We start from the raw sequence: 26290 nt of genomic DNA, 5'->3' as shown, positions 1-26290 counted from the left end.
AAGGTTTGAAATGTGTGGCACCCACTCAGCGTGTCAGTGGGATGAATAAGCTAAAGGCAACATTAAGTGATTTTTGTAGCAGCCTGGGCAGGTCAGGTGAAGTCCCTCAAAAGCGTGGCTTTGTCTCATGTTTTCAGTAACACACTCCTCCCGGAACGGATGCTGTACTTTTGCTTGATAAAACTCAATTGGTCTGGCAATCTTAAGTTTTTTTGGCCCATCTAAGTCTCCCTGTGTACAACAGATATATACTATATCCTGTATTTCGAGAGAGAGTGGCCGTTCTTTTGGTGTGGTCTGAGGTTCGTTTTCAAAGCCTGAGGCAGGATCAGTTTGAAAGAAATGGACTCTATTGAGCGTAAACAGAAATGTGGCTGGTGTGAAGCATATCAGTGGATTGTGAAACTGATTACATTTATATGATAATATATATATAGTTTAGAACGTAGAGATTTAGTGAAGCTACAGAAGCTGTACTGTTCCTCTGACCTACAGTGGTTGCTGAGAGCTGGTTTGCATACAGTCCCAGTGCAACTATCCTATGACCCAGGTGCTGGGTCTGGGTGCACATACAGCCCAAGAACAGCTACAGTGTTCCCGTGAACCAGATTCTCAGAGCTGACGTACATACAGTCCCAGAGCTGCTCTAGTGTGACTAAGGTGCTGAGTGCTGGAATACATACAGTTCCAGAGCATCTAAACCCTGACCCAGTGCTGATGCATACAGCCCCAGAGCAGGTATAGTGTTCCTCTGACCTCTCCTCTGTGTGTTTCAGATGGAGGAGCGCAGAGACTCCATGCTAGAGACGGCCTCCCAGTGTTTCCAGGGAGCCACCCGCTGTGAGGGGGACGGGGACGAGGAGGAGTGGCTCATTCACTACATGCTGGGCAAGATCGCGGAGAAACGCAAGCAGCATCCCCAGGACTACCTGCTGCTCTACAAACAGGTCTGGGACGAAAGGCCCTTTGGGCCCATACGCAAGGAGAGGCAAATCAAGTACAGCAGCAGTCTGTCATGCTGTTTTCTTTTCTTTGGTGTTGATATGTTTCTTGTTTGTTCAGCATACGAAGATTCCCCCCCCCCCCCATCCATCCATCCATTTTCTATCGCTTCTTCCAATTCAGGGATGTGGGAAAGTATCCCAGCAAGCAGTGGGATAGCCTAGAAGGGAAGTCAGTCCTTTACAGAGCAGACAGAAACACACACTCACACCAGGGCCGGCTTTTCCAGAAGTAAGGGAACTTACCTGTATGTCTTTGGACTATGGGAGGAAACTGGAGCACTTCGGGGGAAAATAATTGGAGCACTGGTAGAACATTGTCTCCACGTAGACGGCACCCCAGGTCCGGATTTGAACCGGGGGCCCCAGTACTGCACGGCTAACCACTGTGCCTCCCCGTATGAAAATTATAATTAAAATTTAAAAATTATAAATGATAAAATTTTAAAATTAAATTTTAAAACTACTTCTGCCAGAAGAAAACAGTTGCTTCAGTAGCAAACTATTGTTGTCATCTGTTGTATGAGTTTCTGTGCAGTTTTTCCACTATCAGGCGTCGAAGAAGTGTGACATTTTAATTTGCCTCCCAGTCGTGCTCTTTCTGAGGGAGGTTTGAGGTGTCTTTTCAGAACCTGCATCACCTGGAGATGCCGAGCAGCAGGGCATATCCATGCCTACACTTAAGAAAAAGCATTCACTGTATGTGCAGGAATAATAGAGAATGGAAAACGGAAAATGCCACAACTTGATCAGATGATGTATGTAGAGACCTGAAAATGACACTGAACTGAATGTATAGTTAAATGTATTTTTGTTTGTATGTTTGTTTTTCTCACACCAGAAGTATGACAGCACTTGACTATGCTAACTGTAGATAAAATTCCTTCATTTCGAGTGAGGCTGAAGAGTAATCCAGTCTGAAAGCTTCTGAAGTCTGCGCGATATTCTGATGAATGCTCGTTTTCGTAGTGTTGTCGCCAAGAGCGTGTGAAAGGTGTCAGTTTGCATCATTTGCAATTCTAAGCAAGGGACTTGCTGGGAAGGTTCTGTAGTGGTAGTGATTATTCTTTGCAAGCCGACATGTACTATTTAGTGCAATTCTATTGCTGGGGGGAAAAAAAGACTCCAGATTCCAGAGCATTTTAATGCTTATCTATGTCTGTGTACAGTAGAAATGAATTTAATGTTATTTTTTTACTGGTTGTACTCCTGGGTTGCTTTCACAGAGAATTCCAAAATTCAGTTCCTGTTCCTGCTGGAATTCTGCACATTTTCATTTTTGCTTTAAATTAGACCTAGATTAATAATAGGTGAGAGCGATATGTATGGCTTATATATGATATACTGTATGAACATATACAGTATATCATTTCTGTATTGCGTTCTTGATACTTTCCATGTATGCAGAATTAATTGATGGACCTAAGCAAACATTTGCACTAAAGGTGTCCTATATTAAATTGATCAGTATTATAATGAATCTGTGAGAAAAATATGATCTGATAAGGTCAATACATAGGAACATAAAAGCTAATATAATAAAGGCTTATTAATACCTCCCATTTTTTACTGATTTTACAACAATTTCAAACAACAGGTTTGAGAATCTCCTTCCTGATCCGGGTTTAAAAAAACAATGCCAAATTCTGGCAAGTGTAAATGTATCTGCCTGGGGAACTACATTCAGCAACATCATAATGCGCAAGTCTGCATTCTCTAAGTGCCAGTCCGAAAGTTTCAAACGGGCACTCACTAAATGACAGTGCACTCCCCGAGCAGAAGTCAAGCTTTCTCTGTCTGCAGACAACGCACAGTAGCTGCATGTTTGTTTGGCTCTCCAGATTGAGGCAAAAGTGTATTGTGAATGATGTCGACAATAAAAGGCACATGGGTCCGTTATAATAAGTTCATATTAATCCTTTCGCTGTAGTTTACTAGCATGTCCTCTGAAATGGTCTCTGAATTTGTAATTGCTGTGAGGGAAATTTGGAAGGCAGGAGAGAGCAATTCCGTCTCATGACGGTACCAGAGAGAGTGGCCGTACCCCTGGCTCAGCTCAGCCTGTGAGGCAGCACACTGACATCCTCTCTAGTCTGTTCCGGCTGTGCGTTGTCAGGCTCTGAGGCAGACAGGCATGGAGCCACTGATGTGTTTGTGGCTTGGGCCCACGCATATTGCCTTGTGCTCAACATGTTTTCTGCCCACTCTTCCCACAAGTTCCTGCTGCTTCAGCACGGCCGCGGCTTGCCTGCAGTGTTAAGGTGGGAGCGCGGTGGGTCTGACCAGGTGCCGGCAGAGAGTCACACTCCCAGCACGCTGCTTCTGGAGGCACTCCAGAAAACGCAGACGTCAAAGTGCAACGCAAGCCTTGCTTTTCTCAGCTCTGAGGACGTTGAACAAGAGAAGCCATTTTGTGGAGGGAGTGGATGTTTTACCGTCTTGCTCCCATTTGTAACGAGGGAAATTTCAGTTTATGGGTTGTCCTAATCCTGCAGACAATTCACAGAAGAAAGATGACTAAACCTCTAATTAAGAAGTGCTAAATATCGAACTGTAATGGTGAAATAATGTTTCTTAATTGTTTATTCAGATTGGCTTTAAAAACTTGCTCTTTTATTTACAAGAAATGCAATAATTGAAGCTTAATTACAGGATAACTTTCAGTAATATATTTATTGACTGAAAGTTTTTTTCCTATTTTAAGGCTATTTTATGTTTAAAAAAAACACTTAAAATTAGTGGATAAAAAACCACTTTATTCTGTATAAGTATTTGCGTGTGTCAGGGTCAGAATCAGCCCAGTCTGTAAAGAATAGCCCCATGTTGCTTTGTGTTCAAGCTGGTTTTATGTGGTTTTACATTAAAACAAGGTATTTTGTATTCAATCAGGTGTCTATAGCAATCTCCCTATATGTAACGAGAGCATACAGAACTGCATATATGTAGGATGTCGACTGCTCTTAAAAATAAAAGCAAAAAAAACAACAGCAAGTCTTTTCAGTCTCCTGCTGCTCCGCTCGTGTTACACAGCAAGAGAGACCTCTTCTTTCTGGTTTGATCAGTTTCACAAGTCTTCTCTTCGGCTGCCCTCTTCGACCCAGCAGGACAGCCTCTCCTCCATGTAAAACTGTGCTATTTAAAATCTTCCAGCCGCTCATTGCTTTTTAACCCTTTAAGGTTTTCTTCATTAAAACCTGTGTGCCGTACCAAAAACAAATAAAAAAAAATATTAGGGATCAAACTCAAGCTGTTAGGACAATCTCATTGACTGGTCTGCCATCAAAAGGGTCAGAAGGAGGCAGAACTGGATCCTGAGTCCTGTTGGCTTCATTACCTTTGTCATGTCTTTCAGGCAGCTCATTACTTGCATGAAGAGGCAGCCCGATACCCCCGGAAAATCCACTACCATAACCCCCCTGAGCTGGCCATGGAAGCCCTGGAGGTGGGTCGGGTGTAGGGAAAGGGCCCTGCAGAATTCATGGTGAAAAGAGTGTTTCACAAGAATTGTCCCCTGTGCCCGATGAAGACATTTGCTGGAATTCTATCGAAGGAAATGGGTCCTGTGGAACAGCTCTGTAGAGAATCCATGGAACAACACATCAGAGACCGATATATTAAAAAAAAAATTCCACAGAATGAAAGTCTGGACAAAAAAAAACAAACATTTTAGCAACGGAATGAAGATGGATTGACTTTAATAAAAGCACTGTCTTTTACCAAATTAGTTCATAAGACTAAAGCTGAGCTTTGAGCTGGGGATTAATTATGCCAGCTGTCCAGTAATATCATCTTAGATATTAATAAAAAAAAGAACACGTTAGTGGTTTTTATTCATCCTTTGTGAAGGAGCTGAGTGGGAAGAAGCTTAAGCATATGTTTGTTTGTTTTTGACTGATCGTTAAGACCGGTGAAGAAGGCGGATTGTATCTGGCAAGTGGAGGCGCAGTTGATGTTCTGGGTCCTGCAGGGAGGCCGGGGGGGGGGGTGGTGGCTGCAGGATACCTTTGAGGGCTTTAGTGCAGCAGAACCCAGGGGAGGGCTTCTCCTTTGAGCGATGTGTCATATAGGCCTTTCCCATTCAGTTGTATTTCAGGCTCTGCGCCTCCATATTAAAGCTCCTGGAGGCTGGGGAGCAGGAGCTGGACCACGAGATGCTCTTCAATATCCTGAAGGAGGCGGCTGATGGCCCTTTCGCCAGAGGAGAAGAGAAGAGCATGCCTAAAGCCAGTGAGAAGTAGGCATCTCTAAAACTGTTTGTTTTTGTAAAAGCCAAAACTAATTTTCCTTTTTATAGACGATTAGCGTACTTTTCTGAAGGTGCATAATTGAAAAACACTTTTTAATTTTTTTTTCCCCCACACGGAGAAGCACTGTATACAGTGGGCGTTCCTTAATGCTAACTGCAGCATATCATCTCTCCTTGCAATGCCATTTCTAGACTTGCGGGTTTGGCTTCCCCAGATAAATTGTAGGTGTCCTGCAAAGGGCTTTAGTTTTCCCATTTCGTGATATACAGGCTGTTCCTGTCACAACACAAAAGCGCTATCAAGGTGAAACACAATCATTATTTTGTCTGTGTTGCTGACGGTAATGAGAAAGCACAGTATGATTGCATTTTTCCTAAAATCTGAGACCTACAACTTGAAACGCATGTTGGTTTTTTTTACCCTGTGACATATTTTGCTCTGTGTTATGACACAGTATTTGTTTGCTTCCTGGGGGAAAGTGGCTAAGCTATAGCAGTGGAATATAATCTTTCCCATAGGAAAGATCTTGTCCACATTCTATATGTATCTGAAACTAGTGCACAGTGCAGGAAAAAGTTACTTTAATTTGTCACCCACACTTTGGAGGTGGGTGACATCTTGTTCCTTGTGGTGCTTCTCCCATGTACGTATAGCATGTTTAGTGTAGGATATAGTAAATACCCTTTCAATGTAACAGTCAAAACATACGTAGAAATTGTGTTTTTCTCAAGCATATAAGTTTTAATGTTTGGGGGGAAAAAAAAGGAAATATTGAAATAGTGTCCCTAAAATATGGATTGCACCAATGCGCTGTGCAACTTTCCTGGAGCAATTAGAAGAAAACGATGTGATGGTATAAATTGGTATAACCCTCGGATGGCGGAGATGCACTGACGTTACTTGCTTTTGTAAGTTTCGCAAGCTGTCAAGCGACCGAATGAAAAATGTGTTTGTGAACAGGCATCCAAACATAAAAATACATATTCTGATTTGTACTGATTGAATTGTTGTAATTGTAAGGTTTTATGAGGCTTCACCCTTTTAGCACATTGAAACTGATGGCAACAAAAAGCAAAAAATGCATGTACACAGAGCAGCTATTAATAGACTCGGTGGTGCTGAGCGGGCTGTCCATTTACAAACAAAAAATTTTATGTAAACTGCACCAGAAGAGAGAAAATGATTACAGGTCATTGACCTCTTCTTAACAATCCTTTTAGCTTGTTTAAAAATCCTACAGACCATCAAAGTGTCTTCCTACTGTGTAGTTTTTGCCCATTTTCGCCACAGAAGTAAAGCTTCATAGATTCGATTCAGTCCAAACTCCAGTAATCATAGTTCTCCTGCTGCCCTTCCTTTATGTTCCCTTGGTTTGAAATTTGTGTGACACCAAACAAGGTATGGATCTTCGACGTGTTGAAGTAAAGTGAAAAGTAATTTTGCTCTCCTCTAATCCCACAACATGTTCCCTGTAATTGTAGAAGAGCATAGCCCCCCCTGGTGATGTGTTGTTGTCAGTCTGCTCAATTTCCTGTCCTGTCCCCGTCACCAGGGAGAAGCCTCTGTCTGTGAACGACGAGGATTCGCACTCCTCTGTGGGCACGGCGCAGGCGCCTGGGAACTCTCTCCCCTCCACCGGGCCAGGTCTGACATCTCCACCTTACACAGCCACACCGGTTGACCACGATTACGTGAAACGTAAAACCCTCCATCAGCAGCAGCAGGAGCAGCAGCAGGAGCAGGAGCAGGCCCTGGCTGATGGTACAGTCCCAGTTCTAGATACTGCCACTCCAGGGAGGTGCTCTCAAATCACTTGGGTGGGGCTGCTGGGAGAGGAAATATGCTGGGGAGAAACTGATCTGGTGATCACGATGATCCAGCCTGAGCAAGGCGAGAGGCAAGTGTTAAGATGGGCAATATGGCTGCTGGTTTGCCTCATGTGGTATCCTGTTGATAAGACTTTTTTCTTGGCATGCTTGCTTAAGCACACTTTGACACATACAGTCAGGACATCACGATTTGATCATCTGGGGCTAAACTGTATCAATAACTGTGCAGATGTGCTATTTTGTGTTTCCATTGCAGATACAGGACTTTATTACTTTTTCGGTCAACTATCTTTTATTTTATCGTATGGGTATATTATATGTGTGCACACATTTATAAGGGTAAGAGCTTGAGTGAAATTGTGATTCATCTGCCAAAAATGCTTCACAAGAGGAGAAGACTTAGTCTTCAACATAAAAACATAACACAAGGTGGTTCACAAATTCACTTTATTTATGATCTTGCCCTAATGCAAAATATACAGAAGGTATAGACCACAACGGGCCGTGGGGCTCCAGGGATCTGTACCTGGCTGCAGTGACGCTGATTAACCTCACACCTGGCTGTGGTTCATACCGTTTAAAGCGCAGCTACCTGTCACTTGGCCAATGAAATAGAATTAAAGCATAACCAGTTTTAGGCATTTGCATACACTGTGTTATACATCCTACTTTGGTTTTCCATTTAATATTTGCCTGCAAAAATCATATAAAAAGAAACCATTTCTTATGAAGATGTGCCTTGAAAGTGGCCTATCGGAAGCAGAGGCTGCAGTACAAGCTGATGATATGGCAAGCTGGGATAAAGCTGTGATCGAAGCAGAAGCCAGACTTTCAGGTGAGCTTGATGAAATTTGCATCCTCATTGCATGATGTGAGACACATGTTCAGGACCGTTTTCATCTTCATCTCCACTGATGTTTTCTTTAGTTGGAGGACATCCCTGCGTGCGAAATTAATTTGAAGGTCCAAGATGATCTGTGCACAATCCAGCAATGATATCTGGATCCAAGTTAGTACTTTGTTTTTACCACCTTTCTGAAAGTTTCAGGACTGACGTTGAGGACACAATGGCTGATATTTACTCTTTTTCAACCCAAATATTAAAAAGTATAGTACTAAAATATCTAGACATGATTTTGGTGTTACAGTATCCTGCACATTTATCTATATTTCTGATCAAATAGGAATAGTAAGCATCAAATAACATAATTGTGTAATGTCTTTTGCTTAAAAATTTAGAAAAGGGTATACTGTAATCTTAATAGAATTATACAAAGCAAATTCATATTTGTTGCATATGATTTATGTCCAGAAAACATAATGGTTACATCTGTTCCTGCTTGTAGTTAGTGTTTAGTAAATTCTCCTCTGGCAGGGATTACACTGGCAATGTCTTCTGTTGTGTTCTGGGACTTTAGAGGGGACATTTATGGACATTTTTCCATGTATAATTATAGACCCTTTGGTTTCCTTCCACAAGTGTTCGATTTCACAGATATTCAATTGGAGTGAAGTTTAGAAATTGAGATGGCAATATCATACATATTTTGTGTGCAATTAACCAGTCTTTTGTTGATTTGGACACATCATTATTATAGTGAAATGTCCTTTTTCAGCCAAGGCTTTTTTCAGTCATCTCCCAAGCCACTTATTTCACAATCCATGGTGGCAAGATACAATTGTGTCCTTTACCTGGTAGTGGCCACTATAACTGGTAACCTTAAATGTCTTAATAATGGATACCACAAAACAAGGTGGTTAATTCATCTTTTGGTGGATTATTTTATAAACATCCCTCAGTTTGTGGAGATCAGTGATCATTGGTCCGCGGTTGTTGAAGTGGTCTCTGTATTATTTCCTTCTCCATCCCAGGGAAACAGGAAAGCTTTGGAGGCTCCTGTATAGTTCCAGAAGCTTGCCTTTCAGTTTTAATTAGCAAAATCTTACTGTAGATTTGTTTTTTATTAAGATTAATTTAAAGAATCCAAAGAGGTGCAAATAAATTTGACCCTCTTTTTTTCTGAAGTTATTTATGACAAATGTGACTTTGCTCTGTGCAGTGCTATTGTGATTAGAGCATAACATTATTATAATTTTTTACTAAAACGTGTATAAAACTCGAGACAGAACACATCTCAGTAGTCCACGAAATTCCGATTTTTAAGCATTTATTTCAGTAGATCCACAGCCCCCATTTAAATTTGTTTCTTTGTTCCTCATTATATGTATTTCGCTTGGTCTTCGCCACCCAATGCAAAGTATCTACTTTTGACAGTTGTCCATGATTTTAACATCTATATTCTTTCTTTTAGGTGTACGATGGTCTTCACCTAAAAGAAAATGCTGGTGGTGTACCCGTTTTCTGGAGTTTCATCCCCTAATTAAAATAGTTTAAAAGTCAGCCATATTTGGCAGAGTTTGTGTATCTTATGGTTTCACTTGTTGATGGAAGTTAGAATGTTGTGCTGTGCAGTGATTTATATGTGTGATTAGTCTTAAACGCAGGCAGCGTGGTGGTGCAGTGGTTCCTCCCACAGTCCAACGGCATGCTGGTAGGTTATTTGGGCACTTTGTCTGTGCTTGCACTTTGATGGACTGGCGCCCCATCAAGGGTGTACCCCGCCTTGTGTCTGTTGCTTTCCAGGCTAGAAACCAGCTCCCCTGTGACCCTGTGCTGGATAGGCAACTTAGAAAATGGGTGGATAGATGGATTAACCACATTTTCATATTATCTGTAGTGTTCCCTACAAATATGCTCATATAAAGCTGGTCTTTATAGTTGAATCTTTGTCTGAAATCTGCCTGACTCAGGGACCTTACAGAGACAGGTGTTTATATTCTGAAATTATGTAAAGCACTATTACTGCACACAGTGGTTTTGTACACATGAATTGATATAGGTACACCATGGTAAAAGGGCTGAGTAATTATGCAATCAATGTATTTTTAGTTTTTGAGTTTTCTGTGCAGTTTTTATTAGGATTCAAATTCTTTTACCCATAACATTTTTAATTTGGGGTTTTCAAATTATGATTAAAAATATTTACGTAAAAATATCATTAAAAAAATGGGACATCATTCCAATGAAGTGAATACATTTGAAAAACGGTGTGTGTATCATCTGTACAGTGGGGTAACAAAGAATTTTGCACTAAAAAAAACAAAACTTTGTTCAGAAAGAAGTTTGTTCCCAAGGAGTTCTCTCTGAAGAACTGTTTTTGTTGTAAAAAGATTGCCCTTTAGTTCACAGCAGGTAATTTCTGTTAATTTGAGAACATCAGCTTCATCTCACTCTTTTGAAAAGCAGTTGAAACCCAGTATGGTGGGAAAACAGATTGTGCACATGGTACTAATTCTAGTTGACAGTGTTTTGTTGTCTGGGATACAGGGAAGAATCATGACTTTGAGGTTAATTTCCTTGGTAGAACCTTGAAAATGGACTATTCCGGAATATGATGGTTTTTAGATCTGTTTTAGTTCAGCAGTTGCAATGAAGAAACCAAAAAAATACTTTAAAAGTGATAAACCACTCAGTACACCCTTGGTGCTTGGAGTGAACCACAGAAATGTTACTAACTGAAATGGACATGACCATAATCAAAAACTAGTTCTCATATATGTTTATCCTCAATGATATCGGTGCAGCAGTCTAATTTGTACAGCTGTTCATTGGGTATAAACATGATTTTTGCCATTTTCCATCCATTTTCAAACCGCTTCACTCAGTTCAGGGTCATAGGGGAGCCGGAACCTATCCCAGCAAGCAGCCTGGACGGGGTGACGCCAGTCCATCACAAGTGAATTCATTTTCATTTTCATTAACACACATAGTGTTTTGTTATGCCACAGATCTATACTGCACAGTCAACAAACCTATGAGTTCAAGTCTCCTAAATTATTTTATCTGCCTCAAAATTACTGGCAGAGAGAGATATGCCCATGCACTGCTTGAGTAATGAAGACCGTCTTGTAGTTACTTGGAGAATGAGATGGTACAGTATGTTTCAGTTATTAGCAGACTAGTCCAGAGAAACAAGGTATTGCAGCTTTATGAGGGTCTGGCTACATCCTAGAACACCTGTCCTACGCCACCACCTTCACATTTATAGACTTGGAGGCTACAGCTTGAAACGTTTCAAGAGGACATAACCGCACATCAGTACGATTATAGCTTGGGGTTAAGGCATTGACCTCTGTGAGATAGACATCTTTTATGGGCCAGAGAACATATGACTGAGATGTTGACTGAGAGGGCAGTGGAGTGTTTTGTTCATCAATGATTCCTGATTTAACTTTGACAGACCACATGGAAGATGATGTTGAGGTGCTACAGTGAGCTTTTTGCTCATTTGCCTGTTCTTCAAATCAGTTATGGGTGGAAATGGAAATGTGATAATGTGGGAGGAATTTATACAAGACCTTTTTGGTGCAGATTTGAGGGCAACCAACTTGCTCAGTGTTACGTGGTGGAACACCTTGTTGGAATGTTTTTTCCATTCCTGCAAGCCAGTCTAGACGTTTTCCAGTAGGACAGTGCGAACTGTCCTGAACTGAGCCTACTAGAACATTTGTGCGAACATGCCAAGGCCATCAACCGCAGACAAATGTGACCAGCCCTCACTAGCTAGCTGCAGCTGCACAGGAGGAGTGATGGAACATCCCACAGCTGTCTGGTCTGATTATGTCTATGATCCAGTGCTTTTGGTTTGTTAATGCTCAGAGAGATTATATGTGATACGTGCTGAAGGAGTTCATGCAAATAGATCATGATCCTCCGATCTGTATTTTTGTTCATGTTTTTTTTTACTTGTGTAAGATAAGATCATTTTATTGGTCATATACAATTTCTTGCATTAAGAATTTGTCTTTTCACATACCCCAGCTTGCTCTCTATGAGACACACAGGCGGGACAAGAGAAGCTTTGGGTCAGAGCGCAGGGTCAGCTATTTATACGGCGCCCCTGGAGCATCTGGGGTTAAGGGCCTTGCTCAGGGCCCCAACGGAGTAGGATTCCTCTGCCGGCTGCGGGATTTGAACCAGCAACCTTCCAGCCACAGGCACAGATCCTTAGCCACAGAGCCACCACTCTGCCCTTATCATTTATCACATACCCTTATTGTGTATATATCTCTTTAAAAATAAAAACACCTGGTGACTTCATACGTATCATATTTTATGAAGAAGGCTTGCTTTCACCAGTACATGATTTTCAATATGTGATAAAGAAGCTATTGCCAGCAGTAGTACTTGTACAATTAAGTAAATAGAGTGTATTTCAGTAGAGAAATTAACAGACTTTATGGATTTGAGTATCTTGAAATGGCATGTTAAAACATGCATCATACCAAAGCTGATGTACTGGTTGATTAAGCAAAGAAAAACAGAATTTCTGGGTTTGAAACTTGTGGCAGTAGTGATATGATAGAGATGTCAGGAACTAGATCCTAATTTTAGTAAGATGACGTACTCTCCTTCTCATTACCCTTCCAAGGTTTCCTTGAAAACAAGTCTGCTGGAATGGTTCTGACAGACTTGTGTTTTTTGTTTGTTATGTGGGATTAGTACACAGAACAGCATGCACTGTTTCTAAGCAATGCAAGGCCTCTGGATCAACGAGTGTTACTTAGTACAAGCTGTTTTCCTGTCACCTGCGTTGCACACCGGTCCACTTTCCACAGCAACCATTAGGAGGATAAACTTTGAATAATTTTATGGCTACGTTAACGAGAAAAGAAAATTTACTACATTTTCCATTTTGCTGCTTAAATACATTAGGAAGGACATTCTTATAACCATGGCAAAACTGCATAGTTGGTTTTGATTTACTTTGTTTTACTTCAGATCATCAGTGATAAGAAAAAGGAAGCTTAATTGCTGTATGAGAAAGGCAACATGCATTTCAATAAGTATTTGTTGAGGGAAAGCTGATTCATGTCCCCAGGAAGAAACTCAGCAGTTTTTTTTTTAAATGATGACCAGGTTGTGAATTTAGTATTGATGTCATTTTGTAATGTTTTACAAAAAGGGAGAGCTGCTTCTGTCCTCTCTACATTGTTAAAGCTATCCTAACGCCCTTTAATGTCCCTCTTGTTCTCTTTTTTTGGCACTGCCTCCTTGGCAATCTTGACTAGAAGAGACACCCACATTGCTCTTCCACCTCTGCAACATGTCACAAGTGCACATCACCAGAAAAAGGTGTTGATGCAAATTGGGCTTGGGGAATATGATGCATTTTCAGGCTGTTCCAGATTTTTTTAAAAAAGAAATTAGGATCACCAATTATTTTTGTTATACCCACTAGAATAGCTGGTTGTGTTTTTCACGTCTAAGCTCAGGAATTCCATAGGAATAGGAATAGGAATTCCATTGTACCAGTACCGGTTACATATGGCAATAAAGTTCAAGTTCAAGTTCATAGTCCCCTTCTCTGATCCACCTGCATTTGAACCAATCAGCTTTCAACATGTCGCAGGCTCGACATCCTCCTGCACTGCGTGGAGCCCCAGCTGGAGGATAGGTGCATTCTTTAAGGGTAGCACTTGAAGCCCTTAAGTGCCTGAGCAGTTTGAGAGCCAAGAGAGCTCTAGCTGACTAATCCCACACTGTGCTGGGTGGAGCTCACAAAGTTTTGCACCACCTATTCTCAGTCTCGGTCACAGTCACAGTCAGCTAGTGCCATGACCCAGGCTTGAACCCATGATCTCATCTTAACAGGTTGAGCCACTTGAGAGGTCTCATTCTATGTCTTATTCCCTGTTTTCAAACATGCTGCCACGGCTTCCTCTTAGCTATTTCTCCTTTTCTTGGCTGCCTTGTATTTTTTATCTAAGTAGAATTGGCTTTCCTCTTGCTGTGACTGGGTTGTAGAATATGATCTGTTAGCAAAGTGGATACATTGTCTAGTTAGTTTATTTACAGCACAAGTAGATTCAAGGAGAGGATACATGAGAACATGGACAAAATAGCCATAGTGTATTTTTCATATTTTCAAACCCTGTAATGTTACCTTTTCCCACATCCTCCACTGCTTTAGAGCCTTGAAAGAATTAAGTCTTTTGATTTGGCAATAATTGTGTCTCGGAGTATGAATTAATGGGCAAGTATCTTACAAGGTCACTGTGCTGTCACTCCCTGGCCATATTTTTAGCAACCGCATGACAGTGACGGACTCTTTTGTGAGGGATTATGATGCAGAGTGACCGATCAGCACAGAAGGGTCTCTGCGGGGGTGTCAAACTAAAAATGAGCGAGAGTTTAAAATTAATTCTAACTTATCTGACTGTACCCTTAGTGTTGATTTCTTTTTAGGTAAAAGTGCATCAGTGTTGTGGTTGTGAGTAGTACTGAATGTTTATAACATTGATCATTAATCAGTTTTCTGTCTTCTTCTCTTTACTTAGCTTTTTACTTTAAGACTGGAAGCTTTCCACCACAATGCAGAACAGGTCAACAGAGAATGGGGAAAAAAACATCACGTTTTGTTAATGCAGTAACATAATGTATTTGCTAACAGAACACAGTCTAACAGTGCATCTTTTAACATCTTCCTTCAGCAAAGAAGATGAGATTTTTCTCTTTTAAAGTGATTAAATAGAAACAGGGAAAACAGAAAGACTAAGCAATGTGCTTCAAGTTATTTTTAAATAACTTTTTTCCATTAAAAAGCAAAGGTCAGATTAATGCTTAAAGCCATATTTAATTAAATATATAAAAAATGAAAAAAATTGTTGGAGAAAAATATTTTGATTGTAAAATATTGGCCTTGTCTTTGAAGGAACTCTGTTTTAAGAACTTATGCCATTTTTTTGATAAAGGATTTGAAATCTTTGCACTGCTCTTTTGTGTCTTTGCCTGTAATTAACCTCCAAGAGGCAAGATAAACTGGTCTAAAAGTCAGCATGAGCAGCTCCAGGTAAATCAACAAACAAATCAACAAAACAATTATTCTTATACAAAAGGTATAGACATAGGTGGTAATATGTAGTAGGAGGTCTGAACTAGGCAGCTCATTCTTATAACATCGCTAAAACATGAATCATTGCTGATTTTGATGAAAAGGACATTTGTCTGACCCATTTACAGTGTAACTCAGAGAGAGCTATGAAGGGCATGCTAAACTGGAATCCTAGATTAGAAAATAATAAAGGTTACAAACTTACAACAGGCTTTTGGGGATATCTGCCTTATTTCAGTGTCTAATAACTTCTAGGTCCAAGAATCTCAGCTGTTTATACCCTGAAGGATCTTGGGGAATCTGCATGAATGATGTCTCTGACTGGAGATAACAAGGATTAGTCAAGAAGACAGACATGAAACGTTAATGACGGAGCCCTTTATTGAAAGAGTAATCTTTTTGGATCTGACGTTGGTTGATTAGATGGACTTGTTGGAATCCTGGATGTGTGTCGATGTGGAGTAGTATGGATTCCCATGTGTTTTATGCACATTCACAACACCGTTACAGTTCCTTGCACAGGGTGCAATATCTATTTGAATGAATGGACTTGCTGATTTTGTAGGTTCCAGGAACTGTGTTGTCAGTGCAAGCCCACTGTCATTATCCACATTACCTTCGTTTCATGGCAATGAGGTGACTGCTTGATGCCTCATTAGTTTTATTTTGCCTTGGCAGGACGGTTCTAGGCTTGCTACTCAATGGAATGAAATCCCCATATTGTTTCACAGAAGGGATTTGAGTCTACGTGGTCAAGAGAATAGTCTAAATAAGAACTTGCGCATTTAAAAAAAATCACAATTCCTCAGTCATCAGAATGTTCATAGTTTTTAAAAACTGTTTAAGACTGGACACATATAAGAACAGTAAATCCTTGGTTTAATGGACTAATAGGGATGATTATTGTTATTGCCAAATATCTGTTAAATCATGGCTGATGTTTTTCAACCCCGAAACACAGTCAGTTAGGTCAATGAAAGTTGTTCCTGTGCCAAACCGAAGGTTTACTGTATATACTGTATACAGTAAATATCTGTATATATTACTGTATATATCTATAAGGAAGTAATAAGTATAGATAAAGAAGATAGTGGTCAATGAAGATATTGTAGCATAATAATTTGAATTATCATGTAGTCTAATATCATATTATAATAACACAGCACTATTCCAATATCCTCAATAAATCTTTTTTTGTGATTCTTCATAACTGTACCCGCAAAGCCCTTTTCTATGTGGCGCTCATTCCTCTTAATAAAAAAGGACTTCTTTTAATGTATGATTTGCTTTCCTGCATGGCTGAATGTTAAAAACTCACCTGCTTTGCCTGTTACTATTACAAAAATTAAATACTGTACATAGCTACTTTAATATTTTAATTTTGAGACAAGGACAGAAGTGAAGAAAAAAAAAACAACTAAAAGATGTCTGATTGTTGAAGTGCCGTGGCATAATTTGAAGCTTTGCTAATTAAATGAAATTCCAGGCCAGTGTTAATCGGCAGCCTGCTTTTTGTGATACTGGTGTTGAAGGAGCGAGTCGGTTTGCCACTTGGTCTGAGGGCACTTCACCCACAGGGTCACCCTGATTCTGAATCGTGGTCATGCCCACAAGACAGCGTCAGCATCATCCTGTAAAAAAACTAATGTCCACCAATATCAGCTATCAATACATAGCCTTTGTAGGTTGAGATGATCACAGCTGTACTTTACTTGTACTGTTTTAGCAGGGCAGACCATAGTTAGTAAAGCGTAACCCAGATTTGTATTTCAATGAAAAGACATTTCTATTAATAATCAATCTATCAGTTTCAATCTGATATGCGCCCTTGAAACAACCAAAAATGTTAAAAGAGACCCAGATGTCATACAATTTCCAAAGAGTCCACTTTAACAATTGCTTTTATAATATTAAAAGGCAAGAAAGATGATTGCTGAATTGTAATAAGTCCAGTAAATATTCCAGATAATCCACAACTCTTATGTGAAGAGAAGTATATTCAGTTGTCACTCCTAAATTAATCTGCTCTTAAACTTTTTTTTGGATACATGGGGAGCAGGTGAATTTAGGATTTGCTGCGCTTGATGTAGCCAAGATGTCGTAAAAACTGTATTTTGAATAATTGACGTGTATTCTCTTTGTTTTGAGTAAAACTCATTACTCACGAAAAAAATCCCTCATTAGAAATATATACATATTTCTGAAAAGTGGTTCCCAAAAGTTAGCCCTCTACATTCAATCGTTTGTTTTTTCAAATGAAATTGTGTATTTCCTGCAATATATCTAAGTGTTCATAACTTTTATTGCTGCCAGTACTGTACCTTAGACAAAACAGTGATGAATGGACATAAACACTTCAGTCCTTTACTCAAGTTTACTACTAACGTTTTGAAATGTCTACTATATACATGCGTACTACCTGCATGTAGTGCTTGTCAACACTGATACTCATTTTCCCTCCTGTTTGTCTGTCAGTTTATTATTCTGGTTCTTCGTAAACAAGCCTTCTGTTGAAAACTGTGCCCTCATTCAGCTGTGGTATATTGGAGTTGGGCGCTAGTGTACCCATTCAGTGAGCAATCTTCACTCTTCCGGTCTTTGCTGTCACTCAACTCTGAACTTAACAGTGCTTTAGTTACTCAATCCTCAATTGCTTAGTTTACCCAACTGCTGGAAATCACATCAGTAATAAAGAGTTAACTTGAAAGACTTGCAAAGACTTGCAATGGAATTGAATGGAAGAGAAAGGGTTACCTTGAATTTTGTTCATGTGGAAGATGAGACCTAGTTGTGTTGGTTTATAGATAAACTGAATTTCCATTATTAATTAAAACCTTAATTAAATTAGTTTAATGTTTATCACTTTTGTCTGCTAAAATGTATCAGATTAGAGGTATAAAATGTGATGCTTGATTTCAAACAGTAGATTAAAGAACTGCAGTCCATATAATAGTTCCAGGTAGTTAAAATATCTGTTCAGTAATGTGCTCAATTAAGAAATGGAGGATCAAGCAATTAAGCTGGATCAAAATCCGGCCGACACTGGGGTCATCAGGACACGATTAGGAAGCCTTGCTATAAGCCCTTTGATGACATTAAGCATCCATTACGTTTTGATAAATACCGATCACTAGATTACTGCGGACGTGCTGGACATTTTTCATTTCCAAGGTAACATTTTACATTTCACACTTTGCCCACCAATCAATTCAGTGAGCATCGGCAGAGTTCCTGAGTCCCTGCTGTGCAATCTCCACATCCCCACCTCCAGCAGCCGCTCTGCATGGGCTTTCCTGTTGCAGCATGACGTCCTTTTAGCATGTAACAACTAGGTAACACAGGTTGTGTGCACATAACCCCGGCACAGCTGTATTACATCAGCTCTGTGTTTTTCTTCTCTGCAGAGAGTGGAGGGTGGTAGAAACCTCCATTGCAGTGCATCAGGTTTGCCTGCAGTTTTTCTAAAGGCACATACAGTATTTCCAATCTGCAGCCTTTTGAAGCTGGCCTTTGCCCACTTGAAGCATCAGTTCTGCCTTGATGTACATTATTGCATTTTGTTACTTGTAAAACTTAGTAATTGATTTGTTTAAGTTCCTTCAATGAGCTGAGATGATCAAACATTTCAAGAGAGCCTGTTTTTTGTATTATTTATCCACAAAAGCCGTTAGATTGCACTGTTCATTGCTAAGCAGACATTCAGTTTTATAGACTTGTTCTTAGCATTATTGCTATATCACTGAGAGTGCAGTGGTGAAACATTGCTAATATTTTAAGAGCTAAAAGGTTGAAAATTCGATTTTTGCATACCAATTACCAATAGATTTCACAAGGAGCTGTGGGTGTCTTTGGGAGAGCTATGAAAACATTACATTTTGGTTCTATAGATTCTTTCAAGAGACAATTTTGAATTTCACTTCATGCCCTCTGATCCTTCTTTCATAGCCAGATAAAGTAAGTTTCAAAGATTGGAAACCATTGGGGAAAATAAAACTAAAACTTGTTCTTTAAGTGACTTTGAAAGTTTTTTTTAAACAATATCATTTCTCAGTCTATATAATACACATTTTCTAAAGCTACACTCTGCCAGAACTGTGCAGTAATCTAAGCCTGCTCTTCAACTTCACTTGCTAGAGATTCATTGAGAAAATGTTAGCAGTCTGTTCATGCCACTGTTGTTCTGGAAATGTTCTTCAGGAACATTATCCTTAAGGTTTTGTAGGACATGGATTTTAATTTTTTTCCAAATTGTGGTGTGGAGAGCATCCACTGAATAAGCTTTCAAAGTTCTTTTTAATAAAAGTGTAACATTCTGTTTGCTCAAATAAAAATTCAATGTAAATGCTAAGTGTGTAACAAAATGGAACCGGAGAAAAGTACCATGCTATTTTCTGAAAATGGTATGCTATCCTTAGTCCCCAATTTAAAAACAACAGGAATTTAATCACGGGTCTCTTGTTTTTTTCCTTCCTTTTTGTATTTCCTGTCCTGTAAAGCTTGAATGTCTTTATATTGCAGCCATATTGCCTATATTACACTTAGCCTTTCCAGATTCCTACCTACCTACCTGCCTGCCTGCTTACTCTCTGCTTGCTTGCTTCTGACACAACTTGCTTTATCATTTTGTATGCATGTGGGTCCCATGGCGGTGAATGCCAAGCAAACACATTCTGTGTCCTACAGTCCACTTTGTATTCTGTCATCTGTCTTTGTCTAAAGAGCTCAGGGATGGAAAATGGCCTAACTTTTGTGCTTGAAGTACCCTTTACACTGCTGATGCAAAAATCTTGCTCTTTGGTTCTCTAATTTAAAAGTCCCCAGATCTGTCAATTAATCATTTTATTATGTATAAATATACATGAGCTATATAGCTTGGATATTCCTTGGTGAACATCATCTTGTAGCCCTTTGCAAATTAACCAGGCTAGAACTGCAGAGATGCATGGTTTCTAGTTATGATAACTGTCGCACCAGACAGGCTGATGAGATTCAAATGTCACTGCTTAAGGATTAATACACCAATGTGTCTCATCAAAAAGCAGGTAAGGGCTGCTGGACAGAAAATAAAAACAGAACAACATTGTGTCTATGAGGTACGCTACGTGAAGACCAACATTACTGGTGATGGAATTATATTTAACTCTTTGTTTCCTGCTTTTTAATCACTGAAGTCCCAATGAAGGGAATGTTTAAAACCATTGCATACAAACAGGCTCAGGTGAGCGGGTAGGGCTTTTCAATTATAGCCTCCAAGGATGAAATTATAATAGAAAGCTGATGTTCTGAGTGGTGTCTTGTACATCTACTGTACTTATCTCTGCCATGCTTGTTTTACAGGTGAAAGCCTATTTCCTAGCAAGCAGAAATATAGTGCATTGTACTTCACCTGTCAGTTTTAAAGAAGTGATGTTCTTGTTATTGGAATGTTGTGATTGCTTCTTTTGATATTGTGCTAAAGCAGACTCCCAATATCATCTACAGCCATTCCAGCATTTGACCATGATTACTTCCTGACGAGCTTTTCAAAGTGGCCGACATCAGCGACTGGTACTGTTCCTTTGGATTACCACTTGAAAAGTTGGGAATACATTTGTGAAGCACAAACTGCCTCTATTTTAGATATTGGGATATTTTAAAATGTTAAAATTCAGTAGTTAAATTGCCTTTATTTCAGACAGCACTTTAAAAAAATCATATCTTGGGGCTCTTGTGATTTATAGTTATTTAGGGATTTAGTGCCCCTTACTAAAATGGTGGTAAAAATGGTAAAACATGGTAAAAAAAGGTCCCAAGTGCTAAGCCCAGTAAGGTGGTGTATGCAGTTCTGATTTAAGTAAGAGCAGCTTAAAGATCAGTATGATTGAAACTGTACCTATACAATGTTTTTTGTTTTAGCATTGCATTGTGATATGATCTTATCAGTTTACTTCATGTTAGGGAGTTATTCAGTTTTTAGCAGTCGTCTAAAAGTACTAAAAGTACAGCTTGCCCTTTTAACTGTGCAGCCGAATTCCTCTGCATTGGCAAATTGTTTCTCTCAAAAATAGACCATGTATCTTGCCGTAGAATTCTCCCTAACCGTTGGGTGCCAAGATTTTAGTAATTAGGTTTTTTTCTAGGAATTATTTCCCTTGTGTTCCTATTAAAGAAAAAAAAACTTGTTTTCCTGTCCTTGGTTTTGTGATTGTCTGCAGAACATTGTGTTACATGCTGAGGTTGCAGGTTTTTTAGAATGTTTTGCCTCTGCAAAGGAATCGTGATGCATTGTACTTCACTTGGTGGTTTGGATCAGTTCTGCAGATACATGGCTTATGTCAGCGGGTGCAGTTGGGGGGCTTTGGTCGAAGCGGGAATGTAGAACTGTATTCACTGTGAAGTGATCGCTATTTACCTTGGACCTCTGTTAGTCAATATCGAGAAACCAGATATTAAATTGCAAGATTTGTGTGTTTAATTGATTTAAATTCCAATTAATCTGATTTATCGAAATTGTTCTCTATTATTGCTCTCTATTACAAAATTGTTCTTACTATTAAGCCTATGAATACTATAAACGTTATTCATGTCCTAAAATCTATTATGTAATATGTATTGTTTTCACATAGATCAGATCATAGGTACATTTATCCAGTTCAGGTCACCAGATCTTCTCCTGGTGCACAATGAAGTGGTGTTCCCAGTCAACTTTCTCTTTGGCACAGGACAGGGACAAATCCCTGGAACCTGTCAGTATCATGTTATGCTTAAATCATCTACACCGAGCCAGACAGGACAATTGTTTCTGCATTTTATGTGACCTTTATTAAAATTAGCCTGCTAGATTAAGGTATCGACAATGCGTGTATTTTATATGCACAGTGTGTTCAGTTAAGCAACCCCAAAATTCTGTCTTCTTAGGAAATAAAGGTAGTATATCAGCATGAAAAAGTATTAAGTAATTAGTTGTATTTAGTATTCAAAAGTATTCACTGTTTTCACTTGTCCGAAAATTGAAGAAGTGTTGTGGTTTCCCTTTTTGTCTTTGTTAAAAATGAATAAGCTATTTCTAAAAGTGGAAGAGCTTATTGGAATAGCCTTAATTCCATTAATTAATCCTTAATTCCATTAACTAAGTGGTGACGGGTCCAGCGTAAATACAGTATGATGCTGAAGAAGAAATCTCTGGGTAAGAAGGTTTTTCACTGGATTGTGTTGTTTGATTTGCTCTCCTTGCTGCTTTAGTCATTTTTGTCCCCAAAGGAAACACTGTGCCTGAAACACGTTCCCATTCCTTCCCTGGCCTTGTACAGCTGATTTTCTGATTGGGAAATGCTTGCAACTGAATTAGTAATTAACCGTAGCCAGTGGCGAGGATACTTTGACTCTTTTATTCTGTTACAGAGCTCTGTCCCAGCTGATGCTTAATTACTGACCTTCAGTGTTTGATTAATGTTTTGAAAGCATCAAAGCTGTTTAATGACATTGATTGGAAAAGCCATGGGGGCCTGCTCCTGGCCTGGAGATTCCTGGTCCAGATCGTGGCTGTATGACACATCCACTGCGGTCCCAGTAGTTGCACATTTTTACTGGCACTGCTGAGAGGCGGCCAGCAACAGTCAGCGTTCTGTGCTTGCAGAGCTGAGAGTTTGCACTCAGAGGTGGGTTTGACCTCTGTTTGGCACTAAAGCGCTGTTTGCATATAAGCCTATGTAAACAGAATGAACACTGCCTGAATATTTTGTATGAGCAGTATTGCCCAGCTATGGTGGCAACCAGTCCTAACATTTATACAATGGTAGCCTGTTCCCCTACTGAATATGTCTGCAGTTGTGATGTGATTTAATGTATGGCGCTTAACATCGTCAGATTAGACTTAAACGTTTAACTATTCCATCACCAGTTAGTCAGTTTTTGTATGTGGTAGAGTTGTATTGAATGTGCACAGATTTTATTGCATGTGCAGAACATTTCAAAGTGGTTCACAACCTTCAAATCAATTTACAGAGTTTGTATGAATTAGAGCAGTAAACCAGAACATAGAACCGTAGAACAATGGAGTTTGAGAACTCATATGAGAAGAAGAGAGCGCTTAATACAATGAAGAAGATTTTCAAAAGAGGTAGGATATTAGGTTTTATTTAACCAGTAGTTTGGAAGTTTGGGTGAATTGCATATAGACTCGTGTTCTTTCTTGTAAAGTTACGGATTGAGCCGGTCCAGCAGCTGTTATTTCCCTTCTGGCACAGGCACAGTATACAGTAGCTGTTGTGGATGTGTTTTGTGTGAGCATGCAGGTGAGCATCAAATCAAACAACAAATGCTAACTTGTGATTGTAACTTCCAAGCCCTTTATAAGTTTTTTTGCCTTGAAACATGAAGTTGCAAAGCTTCTTTCTCTTCTGTCTTCTTCTTGGTGGCAATTTACACTCTTCTTCCCTCTGAGGTGTATTTCAGGTGCTGTATCTATCTACTAACTCTTTCTTTCCCCAAGCCTGGCTGGTACCTTGCACCAAGCCCAGGAGTCGTACCCAGACAATGCCTGATTATTGTAAAATCTACACACAATACAGTAAACACTGCCTTGCTTTGCTCACATCTTGCAACATGTTGCAATAACAAGGGGTGTGTCTATGTGATGTAAACCATGTACACCAATAACTGAAAATACGATTCGATGGTACCTAAACTAAAAATGTGGGTGGATAGGAAAGAGGTTCCTTAAGATTTTTTTAAGTCTGGTTTTAATTAATCAAATGTCTTAAAAACTCTGCTGTACCTTACATACTGTAGCTGAATATCCCCAGTGCAGCAGTAAGGTGAAGCTTCCTATCATGTAGCAGATCTGCTCATTTTAGTCCCCACTGTACAGAATTTGGCTATAAACTCTCAGGAAGGCTTACCAGGTTTTGGACTTCAAGTAATATCTCTTCAGGACAATCAGTGCTCTCCAGTCCTTGGATACTTGAGTGAGCCATCTGCGAGATAAAACCGAGAATGATATATCAAGGAAAGAAATCACGGTTGGCCACATTTAATGAAAACAATCTGTTGAATACTTCTGAAAAACTAATGTTGACAATTACAGAGCAGCCAGGCTTAACTTGTTGTTATCTCATAACTGAGTGTGGACTCAAAGCTGTATTGAATTGGGAGAAAGATGTTTCCAAAAGAAAGCAATGGTGCTTGCTGCTTTATATGTGCCATAGTCCGGTGTCCGCCAAGTGCTATATGACGTGCATTTGTGTGTCTTTGTCCTGTCAGAACGGAGCCAGGACAGCATGGTGGTGATGCTGTCCGACTCCAACTCCATCCACGACCCCTTCTCCGACCCTGCCAGCTCCCAGGACAGCAGCCGCAAGGTGCTGTCTGGGAAGGGGAGCGCCTCCTCGTCGGAAAACACCACGCCTCTGAAAGAAGGACAGGAAAGAGTGGAGGAAGCAGGTACCCGCCTTTTCCGTCTGGCATTGAAGGATTTTATTTGGAATGTGTAACAGCTTGAGTTAATGAGCTGTCGCCAGCTGGATGCCTTAGGATAAGACCAGTTATTTTTCTTTTTCTTTATAAATATTCTAGCAGCATAAATAATCAGATATGCTTAAGAAATGCTGGTAAGAAGTCTTGCTGTGCTGTAGTAAAGTGGGTAAGTGCAACATGGCTGATGCATGCTGTGAAACTCTTTCCAGGTGTGTTGGAAGAGAAAAGTGAGAGACCCACAGATGTCCTTCAGGACAACAGAAACATAATTGAGGTGCTGGACGACCTGTCCGTCTCATTGACAGAACTCAGAGGGCAAAAGGCTGCCTCTGATCCAGCGCTGTCCACAGTGCCAGCAAATCCTGCCAAGCCCTCCGCTGTCTTGACCCCGGTGACCCCAGTGACCCCAGCGAGCGAGGCCAGGAAGAAGGGGGAGGCGGCAGCGGAGGTGCCGGAGGCGCCGCAGAGCCTGCCCTTGGACCGGGCCGAGCAGCGGCGGGTTCTGGTGGACATGTGCGTCCGGGCCCTTTTCCTCTGCCTCAGCCGTTTCCCTCAGCACTACAAAAGCCTCTACCGTCTGGCCTTCCTCTACGCCAACAGCAAGACGCACCAGGTGAGCCAGGGTGCCCCCTGTTCTCCGACCCGGGCCCATTACTCCCAGCGTGTTGCACGTATCTCCCAACACGTTTATTTCTGCACCTTCATTGAAAAGAAAAGCCCAGAAAAGTGCACCCCCACCTCCTATTTCTATATATGTTACTATATCTTTTTTTGCATACTTTAAAATTTTTGAAAACGGTTCCCCATGCATTCAGAGTCTGAAGCAAAGGGCAGTGCTAGCAAAGGCTGTGTTTTTTTCAGCCCAAATTGCACAGGAAAGCTTGTGCCCAAATGTTAAAATATCCCAGTTCATACAGTTACGAGCTCCTGGTTGTTTTGTGTATTTCAGAAATGCGTAAGTCTGTGACTGTGCGTGCATGAAACTCTACTGGAAAGGCTCATGTTTTAGTCTTGATTTTTATCACATGCTGAGTGCAGAAAGCAAGGACACAGTTAACAGAACTTGCACATTTGTATTTTTCAGTAACAATTTATTTTGGTCCACTTTTGACTCATCATTCTTTAGAAACTCAGTTTGCTTTATAATAAGCTCGAATCTCTGGCAGCTGAATGCAATTTGGTGAAGTTGTGCCATCAACACATGTGTGGGAGTCTAATCTGCCTTTACATTACTCTCTCTGAGGTTGGCGCAAGGAAACTTCAACTGCATTGCTGAAGCCAGCACTTCTAATTTCACATAACGGACCTTGTTAAGACAGGATCGGGCTAGCGGTGCTCATTAGAAATCAGGTGGCTCCAATAATGCAGCAAGATTCGAGATGTAGTTCTGTGTGAATTCCTGTTGTTGCCCCATTGCTTATGATGGCTTATGATAGCAGTTATAAATCTGTTTTATCATGTTTCTCAGCTCCATATTGTTTTAAGGATACCGACCTTTTAAATCAAGATCCGCTGTTATGTATTAGTGGAAAATTAATGTGTATGATCATAGATAGCAGTTAGTTTCTTCAAAACTTCCTGCTTTAAGCACACATTCAGGTAATAGATGACTAAAGAAACATACCTGTGGACAGCCTGATTGAAAGGGTAAGCATGTTCTAAACTTATATGGTTTTAGTTTTATTTTCTACAGGTAGAAACCCTATACGTCTGTTATATATTGCTTTATTCAGGCATTTGTTCTATTCATATTCATCTCCTTTTGCAGTTTGATATGAAAATATCAGGTAATTGTTTGGATCCGG

At 40.0% G+C, this 26290-nt stretch overlaps 1 protein-coding gene across 1 annotated transcript in view; it reads left to right on the top strand.

The window, feature by feature from the left end:
* Positions 1-26290, top strand: part of cabin1 (calcineurin binding protein 1) — a 111567-nt gene that overhangs the window by 24500 nt on the left and 60777 nt on the right. Inside the window, exons 24-30 of the mRNA XM_088935792.1 lie at positions 777-947; positions 4354-4443; positions 5084-5235; positions 6801-7009; positions 20514-20579; positions 24273-24452; positions 24695-25098. Coding sequence (XP_088791918.1) covers positions 777-947; positions 4354-4443; positions 5084-5235; positions 6801-7009; positions 20514-20579; positions 24273-24452; positions 24695-25098 — 1272 coding nt within the window. The remainder of the gene's footprint in view (positions 1-776; positions 948-4353; positions 4444-5083; positions 5236-6800; positions 7010-20513; positions 20580-24272; positions 24453-24694; positions 25099-26290) is intronic.

The sequence above is a fragment of the Atractosteus spatula genome, chromosome 17, assembly GCF_055471065.1.
Source record: "Atractosteus spatula isolate fAtrSpa1 chromosome 17, fAtrSpa1.hap1, whole genome shotgun sequence".
Lineage (NCBI taxonomy): Eukaryota > Metazoa > Chordata > Actinopteri > Semionotiformes > Lepisosteidae > Atractosteus > Atractosteus spatula.
Note: the sequence above shows the minus strand (reverse complement) of the source record. Positions and strands in the feature narration are given on the sequence as shown.